This window comes from Sarcophilus harrisii, chromosome 4 (assembly GCF_902635505.1).
Source record: "Sarcophilus harrisii chromosome 4, mSarHar1.11, whole genome shotgun sequence".
Lineage (NCBI taxonomy): Eukaryota > Metazoa > Chordata > Mammalia > Dasyuromorphia > Dasyuridae > Sarcophilus > Sarcophilus harrisii.
Window position 1 is genome coordinate 324,243,365 of NC_045429.1, and position 13,640 is coordinate 324,257,004.

A 13,640-nucleotide genomic window follows, 5' to 3' on the forward strand; every position below is an offset into this window, starting at 1 on the left:
AAATTAAAGGTCAGTTCCAGCCTTTTAAGACCAAGCAAGTTCTTATTGTGAGAGCACAAGAAAACAGGTAGTTCCTAGATGTTCTGAATTAAAAGGGACTCAACCATTTCAATTAACGATCTATTTCTACTTGACACTCGATCAGTCTTCTCCAAACTTAACAGATCTCGTATCCCCCTCCCAACTCCCCTCTTCATCAGCAGGAAATATTTGAGCATTTATATACTTACTTATAAAGTATGTATATTTGTCATTGTATGGATAATTTGGGACATTAATAATTTTGGATACCCAAAAATAGAAATTCAAAAGGTTGAGATAAATATGAAATAATATTCAATCCTAGAGTCAAAAGGGAAGCACAGGCATTTGCTACGTAGGGCAAAAGACACAATGAGACCAATGCTTTAGGAAATTAATTTTGGCAACTATACAGAAAATGGATTGGAATGAGGAAAGACTTTAAAAGGGAGGTTAATTAAGAGGATATTGCAATAGTCCAGGCAAGAAGTGATGAAGGCCTGAATTAAGGTGGTAGTTGAGTGAATAATGAGAGAAAAAGATTGATATGAACAGAGATGCACTAGTAAATATTTAATAACTGGCTTTGGGGGATGTACATATGATACACTTTTATATAAAATTTACATCATTATTTTCTTCAGTGCTTTCTTAGGATTTAGCAAACTACAAACTGTAGGCTAAATCTAACCCACTACTGATTTTTGTACAGTCCAGAGATCAGTATGGTTTATACATTTTAAAATAAAATTTCATTGTGTTTTAAAATGTAAAAACCATATAGATAGAATAAGAGAAATAAGAATCAAAGACAAAACTGAGATTGTAAATCTGGGTAAATCAGAAGGATGTTGGTATTCACAAGAGAAATAGGAAAATAGACATGGCTATCTATCCAGTATATTTATGATGTCCTACCCAAAACAAAGAGGAGGAGGACATCTTATTTATAGGCCATTGCCCTAAAATAAAATATACCAAAAGAAGATGGATGTGATCAGATAATTTTGAGTGGAGTAAGTAATTTTCTCAACAGTACCCATACATGCAATGGTTACCCAAGTAGTTGTCAGATTTTAACTGCCCTGAAGAAAGGACAACCAGTTCAGAATGGTGAGCTTGTACAATGAGGAAGAAGCAGAAGGAGGGATGGATAAAAAGTGAGGAGAGTATGATGGGGACAAAAGGTAGGTATAACTGTGTTGGAGACAAACCCCACAATTGACTGTCTCAGGGAGGATGAAGCTTAGAATCTCTCAAACTCTCACAGGTTTACTAATCATGTATCACTTATCTTTAGGCCATAGATACCTTGAGATCAGGCCCTAGCTTCCATTCTGGAGATTGCTGATCTAAACTCTAATCTTAATGACAACCTCATTCTGATCCAAACTATATCAAAAAACATATTTACTTGTGTCCCATCCTCTCCCACATATACACTGTCATTCTCCATATATAATCAAACAACCTAGTCATTTTAACAAGAATGGTAAATAGACAGACCCAGGATCCTGCACTAGGAGTATTTCAGTCACAAAGTAGTATACTGCTTTAAAGGGGTGTATAGTGTGTTCAGGAAAGAGTAGGACCTCTGGTGTGAAGGCTGTTAAGCCCTTTTCAGGGCTGCTTTTCACCTTGTTGTCCCCAATCCATCTAACTCTCACTTGTGGTTCAAAAAGCTGTAGCACAGTAGCCACACCCTCAAACCAGTTGGTGAGTTAGGGAGAATGTGAAGAATTCCCCCAGTGTAACAGGCAGGTGAAAAGAAATTGTTTCAAAGGCCATGAAGGCAACTAAAGCAGACTTCAGTGAAGCATTTAGAGCTCGATTAGACACAGAAGACACCAAGGTCATCTACTGTATCTTGACCCATCACTAGTTGTCTTGATTGTTCTGTCATTGGACTGTGATGACTCTGGAAGAGAAAAGGAGGCCAATGGCTTTGTGCAACTCTGACTCACTTAAATCCAAATCATGCACAAATTAAAAGACATCATCCAACCATCCATAGATTTTTTTTTTACCTATCTCAAAATCCTATGATAACAGGTAAGTGACAAAGCAGCAGGTACAGATACACTAGGAGCTATAGTCACAACTTTGCACATTGGTGGCCCAGGCCACAGGGTCATTTTCTCACTGAAAGCAGCAGCAGGACTCAACAGTCCTCTGTGTATCTGAGCAACTTTAAGGATCAGTGTGAAGAAGGGGCTAGAAAAGGTGCCCTAAAAATTGTCTGTTTACCCAGTCTTGGACTAATTACTGTAGCAGACAAGAGATTCCTGTGGTCAAAACACAAAAAAATTTTACCAAAATTTCTACAAAGATGATTCCACTCACCATCAGTACATGAAATGTGCACACAGTTAAAAGACAACACAAAATCAGTAGACCTGAAAGACAAATAACTCTTGTTGCAAGAGAATTCAGCAGTTATCAACATACAAATAGCAACCCTGATTAAAAAAAGATTGACAAATGAAGTCCAGCTCACTTAAGCTGGAGCTTGATACATGTTTTTCTGAAGTGGCCACAATGAAGAAGAGTGCCATGAAGCTTGTGTAGGTTTGCAATAATAACTAATTTAGTCAACAAGCTTGCATGCTTACTAAAAGGAATGAATAACAGACTCATGACTATGCAATTGCCATTTGCCAAAAAAAAAAACGCTATGCCATCATCATCAGTGCCTACACTTCTCCCATGATGAACCCTGATGAGGTCAATGAAAAATTGTATGATGACCTAGAGACGCTTATCATTAATATGCCAAAAGAAAACAAGCTTATAATTCTTGTTGATGTTAATGCTAGAATAGGCACAGACTATTAAACATGGCAAGGAGTCCTTGAGAGGAATGGAGTTGGGAACAGTAACAGCAATGGTCACTTATTGACCTGAACTGAAGACTTGTGCATCTTGTAACCTTCTCATTACCAACAATGTCTTCCAATTACGTAAACATAATAAAATTTCATAGATGCACCCTCACAGCAAACACTGGCATTAAATAGGACATCTAATTGTATGTGAATAGATAAGAGAGTGACAAAGGCAATGTGTGGCTCAGAGTACCTGACTGATCATAGATCTAAAAAGCAGCAATCCCAAGGCAAAATGACTACCAGGAGAATTAATGTCAAGAAATGAGAGCACTTCTCTGACCTGGAAAAGTTTCTTGCTAACTTAGAGGGAAAGTTGAATGGACACACAGTTGGCAACAGTAGAGTACAAAAGGAGTGAGCAGCTTTTAGAGATTTAGTGTACAGCACTGCATTTGCTCATTTGGGTCAGAACACTCATAAACATTGAGACTGGCTTGAAAAAATGATGGGGAAATTCAAATGTTGCTAAGTGAAAAACAAGAACTCCACAGTGTTTACAAGCAGGATAGTTATTCCATCTCTAAAAGGGCAAAAGTAAAGTCACGAGCAAAGCTTAGAGAGATGTAGAATTCTTGGCTCAGTAAGAAAACAGATGAAATTTAGTTTTATGCTGACAGTAACAATCCAAAGCACTTTTATGATCCCCTGAAGGCTATTTATGGGCTAGAGACCTATGACATATCTTAATTATTAAGTGCTGATGGAGCTACATTGCTTAGTAATTACAATGATCCTAGATGGGTTGAACACTTCCAAAGTTTTGTCAACAGGCCATTATCAATCAATGCTGAAATCACTGACCATTTACCTAAAGTTGAAGTCAGTCCCTCTGTAGACAAATTTCTAATTGAAGAAGAGGTCTTGAATGCAAGTAAGCTCCTATTCGATGGCAAAGCATCATGGTGGTGCTGATTCTATTCCAGCTGAGATTTACAAGGTGGAAGTTCACTGCTCAAACAAAAACTGAATGAAATTTTCTGTGGTATATGGCAAAAAGCAGTGATCCCTCAGAGTTCCAAGATGCCTTCATTGTCCAACTCTTATAATGGTAAAGGAAATAGATTGTCCTGTGACAATCATGTGGGGAGGAGTAGAAGTCCTCTCTCCCTTAGTCATTACTGGCAGAATCCTCCTTAATAGACATCTAAAAGATGGTCATCTACCTGAGAGACAGAGTGACTTCAGAAAGCATCAAAGAATGATAAATACTGTGTTTATACCTAACAATGCCAGGAGAAATGCCAGGAGCAGAACAGTCTGTATACAACATTTGTAGATCTGACCAAAGCCTTGATAGAGTTGCAAAGTCTTATGGAAAATTATGTCAAAATTTGGTTGCCCACATTAGTTCATCAATATAATATGTAAATTTCACAATAGCATGCTTGTTTGCCTTCTGGATAATAGAGAATACTGTCATACTTTCCCAGTCAACAATGGAGTGAAAAAGGCTGTGGGCTTGCTTCCATGCTTTTCAGCAAGATGTTTTCAACTATGTGGTCAAATGCCTTCAATGAGGATGAATACCACATAAGAGTCAGCTATTGTACTAACAGTAAATTCTACAACCTGAAAAGGCTACAAGCCAAGACTAAAGTGGAGAGAGTACTGGTGGGTGATGTTTTGTTTGCAGATGATTGTGCACTCAATGCAGTCTCCCAGGCTGAGATCAACAAAATATGGATCGATTCTCCGCTGCTTGTGCTAATTTTGGCCTTATAATTAACAAGAAAACACAGATGCTCCCTCAGTTAGCACAACATCATCCACATGTGGAACCATCAGTTAGAGCAAATGTAGAAGTTTTGAATTCTGAATATTGAATTGGATAAATTCACTTACCTTGACAGTACACTCTCCAGGATTGTATACATTGATAATAAGATTGACAAACACATTGCCAGAGGTAGCTCAGTATTTGGGAGGCTCCAAAAGACAGTATAGGAGAAGATAGGTATTAGACTGACTACCAAACTGAAAATCTACAGACCCGCTATGCTGACCTCAGTGTCGTATATCTATGAAACCTGGACAGCATAGCAACACTAAGCTAGGAAACTAAATTACTTCCATCTGAATTGTCTTAGAAAGATTCCGAAAATCATATGACAGGATCAGATACCAAACACTAAGGTCCTTTCTTGAACTAAACTATCAAACATTCAAACTCCTTTGCAGAAAGAGCAATTGTGATGAGTTGGCCACATCATTCAAATGCCAAATATATATTTGTCAAAAAGACTATTTTATGAAGAACTCAGGATGAGCAATCACATGGTTCTCAGAAAAAGCACTACAAGGACATCTCAATGTCTCTCTTAAGAACTTTGAAATTCTATATTTTAATGTATTTAACATCTACTGGTCATCCTGCCATCTAGGGGAGGGGGTGGGGGGCAAGAGGTGAAAAATTGGAACAAGAGGTTTGGCAATTGTTAATGCTGTAAAGTTACCCATGCATATAACCTGTAAATAAAAGGCTATTAAATAAAAATAAAAATAAAAAAAAGAACTTTGAAATTCATTGTATGACATGGGAGACACTGGTATAGAACCACCCAGCATGATCTGCCCTCATTGGAGAAGGTGCTATGTTTTATGAGCAAAGCAGAATTGAAGCAACTCAAAGGAAACACAATATGTACTAATTCAAAGTAACTATCCCAAATGTTCACATGGACTATTTATGCTTGACTTATGATAATGAAGTACTTTGAATCCTGTGACCCTCTGTGCTTCTGGGAGAAGGAGGACTTGAAATTGCTCCTTGAAACTCCTCATATCTGAGAGCCAATATGATTTCAGAAAGAGTCAAGGTATGATCAATACAGTGTTTTACCCAACAATTCCAGGAGAAATGCCAGGAGCAGAACAAAGGTCTGTATACAATATTTGTAGATCTGACCAAGACCTTGATATAGTTGTAAAGTCTTATGGAAAATTATGTCAAAATCTGGTTTTCCAAAGAAGTCCATCAGTATAGTATGTTAATTTCACAATAACAAATATCCCAAGTTCATACTTGGGATCTCATCAGCCACAGTCAGACACACTAACTTAACTCTAACACAATAATGTTATTTTGGTCCTTTCCAAGAATGAAATAGAACCACCAAACAACCTTTTAAAATAAAGCAACATCCCAAATACCACCACCACCACGTTTTAAATATAAAATTTTATTAAGAATGTCCCCCAAATTGTAAATACATCCAGCCACTCTGTAGAGCGATTTGGAACTATGCTCAAAAAGTTATCAAAATGTGCATACCCTTTGACCCAGCAGTGTTACTACTAGGCTTATATCCCAAAGAGACCTTAAAGGATGGAAAGGGACCTGTATTTACAAGAATGTTTGTGACAGCCCTCTTTGTAGCGGCCAGAAACTGGAAACTGAGTGGATGCACATCAACTGGAGAATGGCTGAATAAACTGTGGTATGAGATTTTATAAGATTTTGATTCCCCTTTTTTCTCCCTTATTCTCTTCATCCTTACCCAAGACAACAATCAATCTGATACAGTTATGTATGTATACAATCATATTAAATATATTTCCACATAAATCATGTTGTGAAAGAAGAATCAGAAAAAAACGAAAAAATATCACAAGAAAGAAAAAAAATTTTTAAAAAGTGAAAATAGTATATTGCAGTCTGCATTCAGATTCGATAGTTCTTTTTCTGGATGTGAATAGCATTTTCCATCATGAGTCTTTTAGAATTGTCTTAGATCATTGTATTACTGAGAAGAGCAAAGTCTATCAAAGTTGATCATCCGCACAATGTTGATAATACTGTGTACAATATTCTCTTGGTTCTACTCACTTCATTCAGCAGATGACACACTTTTCCATATCTTCTTTATCAGTGTGCATGAAACATAATTTAACATAGTGATTTACTCAAGGTCCTCATTATGAACATGGAATATAATTGTAGTTGTCCCTATATTAACTAGTCCTAGACTACTGTGCTTTTTTAGTTAATTTCTACTTTTTAGTTTTTCTGATTTATTCCTAATTAATAGACCATTTTATATATATCACTGATTCCTGCTTTCAATGTGTTCCAGTACTATCCTCCCTACCCTAAATCTAATTTGTTGCCACTGATTATTCTAGGATTAAAAAAGTGAATAATACATTTATGGAAAATGTATAGAAAAAAAAAACAAACAGGAATATATGAGAATCTTTTATGTGAATAATATGTATAAGCTTGAGTTCTTATCTACTGTGATATCTACTTTTAATGTTCAAATATCTTTTGCCATATCCCACATTTAAGTTCATTTCTGAACAGCTGAAGTTGTGACTGCCTCAATGAGAGAGGTATTTCTGTATTTTAAAAGTACTATTTATAGCATAGTACTTAGCATAACAGAACATTTTATATGAAAATCTGATTTTACAAAACAAAGGAGACATTTTCAAGAAAATCCAATTGACAAAAATGTGATTGCCACACAATTTTTCAAAAAAAAAATCTATTATAAAGTATGGCAACGAGAACCAATATAGAATGACCATCTTTTAATTTTACTTTCTAATATTGCTGATGTTTTGATAGTAATTTATTATTCTAATATTAATATCCTATAAATAATATTTTTTTTATTTTAGCAAATTGGGTCACAAATAAAATATGCAATTTTCTATTTTCAGAGACAGCTTGGTGCCACAGTAGATAATTGTAACTTGAGTCAAGAAGACCAGGATTCAAATCTAGCCTCAGCTACTACCTATATGATCCTGTGCAAGTCTCTTAACCTCTGTTGGCCTCAGTTTTCTCACCTATAAAATGGAGCTAATTATAACACTTATCTCCCAGAGTGGTTTTGAGAATCAAATAAGGACTTGTAAAAAGCACTTAGCACAATCAGTGGCAAATAGTAAGTACCTGATAAATGCTTTTTTTCTTTCCTTCCTTTCTTTTGGCAGCTATTAAAATAAAATTAAATTAACAAATAAACATTGCCATAGTATTAATGTCAAGTAATATAATATTAAGTCATATATTAAAGAAAAGCTTAGACTGTCTGCAATAATATTCTTTTTGATAGTTTCATGCAAACAGTAAATATACATACTGAATAATGTTTTATCACTTACCACTGGACCTGTTTTTTCGACTTGATTTCCCACCAGTGAGAAGCATCTTCAGACTATTTCGAAACATGGCTATGCAATTCAAGTGTCACCAAACTGTAAAGAAAACATAGTTAAAAGTTTAAAGTTGTAAATAGAATGTTGATACGTATTTGAAATTCTATATTCATATAATTTGACTCAATAAACATTTATTAAACAATAACTACATGAAATGTACTCTGCTAGATATTGAAACCCTGTCTTTATGAAACCAGCAGTATAATTGGTAAATAAGGCAGATGTATACAAAACAATAATATATAAAACACAAGATATATTTAAAGAGAGATCAAAAGGAAGTCTATAAGCACCAGATCATAAACTGTTCTGCAAATCACTACAATAAAGTAAAATTTAACTCCAATTTCATATAAATTGTTTGCAAAATTAGGAAAAGGCATCATTCTTCCAACAACTTCCCATGGGACAAATATATCCTTGACAACAGTACCAGGGAGAGAGAAGTCAGAGGAAGAAAATTGTAAACTAGCATTTCAAAAGAAATCTGGGTAAGTAGAAAGAGAACAAGTACTTATTACACACCTACTATGTGATAGGCATTGTTCCAAGTGCTTTCTAAATACTATCTCATTTTATCTATTCAACCAATGCTATTATTATCCTCATTTTACAGTTTAGAAAGTGAGGAGGAGATTAAGAGACTTGTGCAGAGACTCATAGGAACTATTTATGACAGATTTTGAATTCAGATCCAGTACTTTATCTACTGAAAACACATTAAAGGGACCTGAAAAGCAGGAAAGTGGGAAAAAATCTGTGCACAAGGCAAAGTGGAAAAGTAAATCTGAGGCTAAAGGACTAAGGCAAATTTGAAATGAGTATCCTGACATGGGTACTTCTTCAAATGGAAGTTCCAGGGAAGGACTCACAAATGAGAAAAGGAAGCTATAAGGATGAAGCCATCTCTAGATTGAGAAGTCCAGTGGAATGGGCATAGAAAATAGTATAACATCTAATCACCATAGTTAGAAAAATACTGAATAAAATATTAGGAAAGAGACTATAGAAACATATTAAAAAATACACTATGACCAGGATTGGTATTTGAAATTCAAGATTAGTTCAGTATTTTAAAAAACTATAAATAGACCAGATTACTTTAATTTTCTTTTAAAAATTCAGAACTTAAATTCCAAAAAGAACATTTCTATACACAAAGAACAAAAAAAGAACTATGTAAAACCATGAATATCCATTCCATAATATTTTTTTAATTATGTGATAAATTCTATATGTCACTTTGAAATCTGCTCTTTGTCCTTTATTCCTTTTGAACCGCTTTCTCTTCTCTTTTGTACATTATTTAAAATGTTATTATTGAGAGGAAGGCATATTACTGCCAAGCTCTATGTTGCTTAAATAATCCTATCCCCATTGCTCATTCTGAGAGAGGAGAGGGAGAGGAAGAGGAGAGGAAGAGGGAGAGGGAGAAGGAGGGAGAGAGAGGAAGGGAGGGAGGGAGAGAAAGGGAGGCAGAGAGAAAGAAGGAGGGAGGGAGGGAGGGAAGGAAAGAGAAGAAGAGGGAGAGAAAGGAAGGGAGGGAGGGAGAGGGAGGGAGGGAAAAGGAGAGAAGGAGAGGGAGGGAGGAAAAAAGAGGGAAAAAGAGGGAGAGAGAGGGAAGGAGAGAGAGAGAGGGGGAAGGAGGGGGAAGGAGAGAGAAGGAAGGAGAGGAAGAGGAAGAGGGAAAGGGAGTGAGCGAACACTATATCAAATAAGCATAATCAAATACAATGAATCCACACACTGGCCCTCTACCAAAATATATAACTTTCATTGTACCTTGAGTTCCTCATTTCTTTATCCCTTTATCAATATATAAGCATTTTATCATTAATTGTTTAGCCCATGCCAAATATGCCTATCAAATGTGCATAGATATACATGTGTATGTAGATATGTACATCTACATACCTATTTACACACATACATATATGTTTATGTGTATTTATTTTTCCTCTAGACTTCTGTTTGTTCTTGTGTTTGCATTTCAAAATTTTAACTCGTCTCAGGTCAATTCATCAGGATTATTTGGATTATTCATGAAGATTTCTATTAAAATACCATTCCCCCAAAATATGTTCACAGTTAAAGGTTCTAATAAAGGCCTCATTTCCAAAATATATAGAGAACTGACTCTAATTTATAAGAAATCAAGTCATTCTCCAATTGATAAATGGTCAAAGGATATGAACAGACAATTTTCAGATGATGAAATTGAAACTATTTTCACTCATATGAAAGAGTGTAACAAATCACTATTGATCAGAGAAATGCAAATTAAGACAACTCTGAGATATCACTACACACCTGTCAGATTGCTAAAATGACAGGAAAAAATAATGATGAATGTTGGGGGGGATGTGGGAAAACTGGGACACTGATGCATTGTTGGTGGAGTTGTGAACAAATCCAACCATTCTGGAGAGCAATCTGGAATTATGCCCAAAAAGTTATCAAACTGTGCATACCCTTTGATCCAGCAATGCTACTACTGGGCTTATACCCCAAAGAGATACTAAAGAAGGGAAAGGGACCTGTATGTGCCAAAATGTTTGTGGCAGCCCTCTTAGTAGTGGCTAGAAACTGGAAAATGAATGGATGTTCATCAATTGGAGAATGGTTGGGTAAATTGTGGTATATGAATGTTATGGAATATTATTGTTCTGTAAGAAATGACCAGCAGGATGAATACAGAGAAGCTTGGAGAGACTTACATGAACTGATGCTAACTGAAATAAGCAGAACCAGGAGATCATTATATACTTCAACAACGATACTGTATGAAGATGTATTTGATGGAAGTGACAAAGAGATCTGAGTTTCAATTGATAAATGATGAACAGAAGCAGCTATACCCAAAGAAAAGCAGCTACACTGGTAAATGAATGTAAACTGTTTGCATTTTTGTTTTTCTTCCCGGGTTATTTTTACCTTCTGAATCCAATTTTTCCTGTGCAACAAGAGAACTGTTCGATCCTGCACATATATATTGTATCTAGAATATACCATGACATATTCAACATGTATAGGACTGCTTGTCATCTGGGGGAGGGGGTGGAGGGAGGGAGTGGAAAAATCGGAACAGAAGAGAGTGCAAGGGATAATGTTGTAAAAAATTAGCCTGGCATGGGTTCTGTCAATAAAAAGTTATTTTTTAAAAATGATAATAAAAAAATAAAAATAAAATAAAATACCATTCCTCCCCCCCCTGTAAGATTATACTCAGTTTTACAGGATAACTCATTTTTAGCTGGTAATCTTTATCTTTTATCTTTTGGAATTCTATATTCTAATTTTTTTTTCTCCTTTACATGACTTGCTGCCAATCATGGGTGATACCGATTACCATTTCTTAACACTCAAAACTCTTTCTTGATGCCTGAAGTATTTTTCCTTTGATTTGAAAATTCTGGATTTTGGCTATGACATTCCTGAATGTTTTCAGTTTCAGGTTTCTTTCCAAAAGTAATTAATTCATTCTTTCTATTTTCACTCTGTTCACTAATTCTAATATAGCATACATAATCACTTTTTAAAATAATTTCTGAAATATGGTGTTGGGGTTTTGCTTTGTCATGGTTTTCACAGAGCAAAATAATTCTTACATTATCTTTACTTGACCTGTTTTCTAGGTGATTACTTTTGATAGTAAATATCATTGGTCTTACATATAAAACATTGCCCTAAGCACAGGTACTAAGTTGGCCTTGTTACCTATTATGGCTCAAAGTGCTCCAATGAGGTTATAGTCAGGCCCACTCTCCCTGTGCACTAATCTAGACTGGTGATTCTATTCCCTAAGTTTATATTCCAGTATAGATCAGAGCTAAGATATGGCTTTAGGAGCCCAATTATTGGAGCTTACACAGGTTCACAAATACACTGCTCAGAAAACTGACAGGTTACTGATCACTTTGCAGGAGTTCAAACCGGCAAGTTTTTTACCCAGCTTTGCTGTTTTCCAGCCAGATAATCATAGTTCAAACTGGTTTTTCTAGCATAACCCTCTCCCACATTTCTGCTCTATCTACACTTATTTGGACTTTCGTTGTTTTCTTTATTAAGATGCTTCTCTCTGCTTGTTTCCAGTTGCCTTTTTATGAAGTTCAGTACTAGATTGAAGAGCTTTGTTTCCCTTCCTTTTAGATCTTTATCACTGATTTTTCTGTATCTTTTATTCAGCATTTTTTTCTAGGGTCTACATAGGAAGGCTATGCTTCTCTATAATCATTCATGATGGAAGTTCTATTATTACATTTTACCTGAACTACTGCAATAATCTAACTGAACTCTCTGCCTCAAATCTCCACCCACTCCAATCTATTTTCATCTTGCTGACACATAATTCTGATTATGTCATTCCATAATGTAATAGTATTGAATAAAGTCTAAATTCCTTGCCCTGTATAACTGCCTACTGAAGAAAGGACTGGAGTCATTCCCACCAAGAGTAAGAACAAAAAAAATTATAAGTGCTATTTAATATTAGAATTATTAGTGATTGCGAAGAAATAAAAAAAAAAATGATAGTAACAAACACCATCTAGCATTTAAATGTTTAGAAAGTCCATATCATTTGTCATTCACAACAACCCTATTTATAATATAATTATTGCTTTCCACATTTTGAAAAAAGCAGAGGTGAAGCTGAAAGCATGCTGCCCTCTGCCTGAGGCCAGGCTTAAGTTTGGAAGCCCTTAAGACTGCAGAGACTCTTTCAAGGACCTAGTCACAACCCTCCTCCTCCCTAGGAAAAAAATTGTCAAATGCTGAGTTAATGGGGACCAAAATACAAGAAGGCTAAGGTGAGGTGCTATGCTGGGGGAAGAAAAAAATAGAAGAAAGAATAGCTGCTAACATTCATATAATGCTTTAAGGTTTATAAAGGGCTTTATATGTGATATCTCACTTAATTCTCACAATCACCCTGTAAAGTGCTATTATTACCCCATCAGACAGACAAAGGAACAAAGTCTGAAAGGTTATATCTTGTCCAGGGTCAGGATCAGATAACTAGCAAACTTCTGAAGCAAAATCTAAAGTCAGATCCTCTTAACTCCAAGTCTGGAACTCCTATCTATCACAGTTTGAACAAAGCTAGAGAAATCTAAGTTTCCTCATGTTTCCTCAGTCAAGAGACTGAGATAATTCTGCAGCCCAGTTTGGGAGTATACCTACCAAAAAAGAGAGAGAAGTCACAAAGTGAGTAAGGAAGTAATAAGATTTTGGATTTTCTTTTTTTCTAAGGCTGAAACACCAAAAATCTGAAAAGAAAAAAACTAACAAAAACCTGGAGTATATGCTGCTGAATTAACAAAAAAGATCATAAAACTACAATAAAACTTGTAACAAAACCCTTAGCAAATATTTTAAGATTTAAAAAAAGTGAACTAGAGCCTGATGAAATCCAGAATCCTATGGAATGCAAGAGAGCATATTTTATTTTAAGAAATATCACAATAGTTAAAAAGATAAATGAAATCCATACTAAAAGAATATGGAATTAAATAGGTCAAAATTTAGAGTTCTCAATGAAGTAATAGCAAAGGATCACTAAGA

The 13,640-nt window shown here is 35.4% G+C and overlaps 1 protein-coding gene across 8 annotated transcripts in view; it reads right to left on the reverse strand.

The window, feature by feature from the left end:
• TANC2 (tetratricopeptide repeat, ankyrin repeat and coiled-coil containing 2) overlaps nucleotides 1-13,640 on the reverse strand; it is a 535,383-nt gene that overhangs the window by 463,550 nt on the left and 58,193 nt on the right. For all 8 annotated transcript variants that reach the window (XM_031965901.1, XM_031965907.1, XM_031965906.1 and 5 more), the window contains one exon: nucleotides 8,022-8,114. In XM_031965901.1, the coding sequence (XP_031821761.1) occupies nucleotides 8,022-8,088 (67 nt within the window). In that variant the 5' untranslated portion in view covers nucleotides 8,089-8,114. The remainder of the gene's footprint in view (nucleotides 1-8,021; nucleotides 8,115-13,640) is intronic.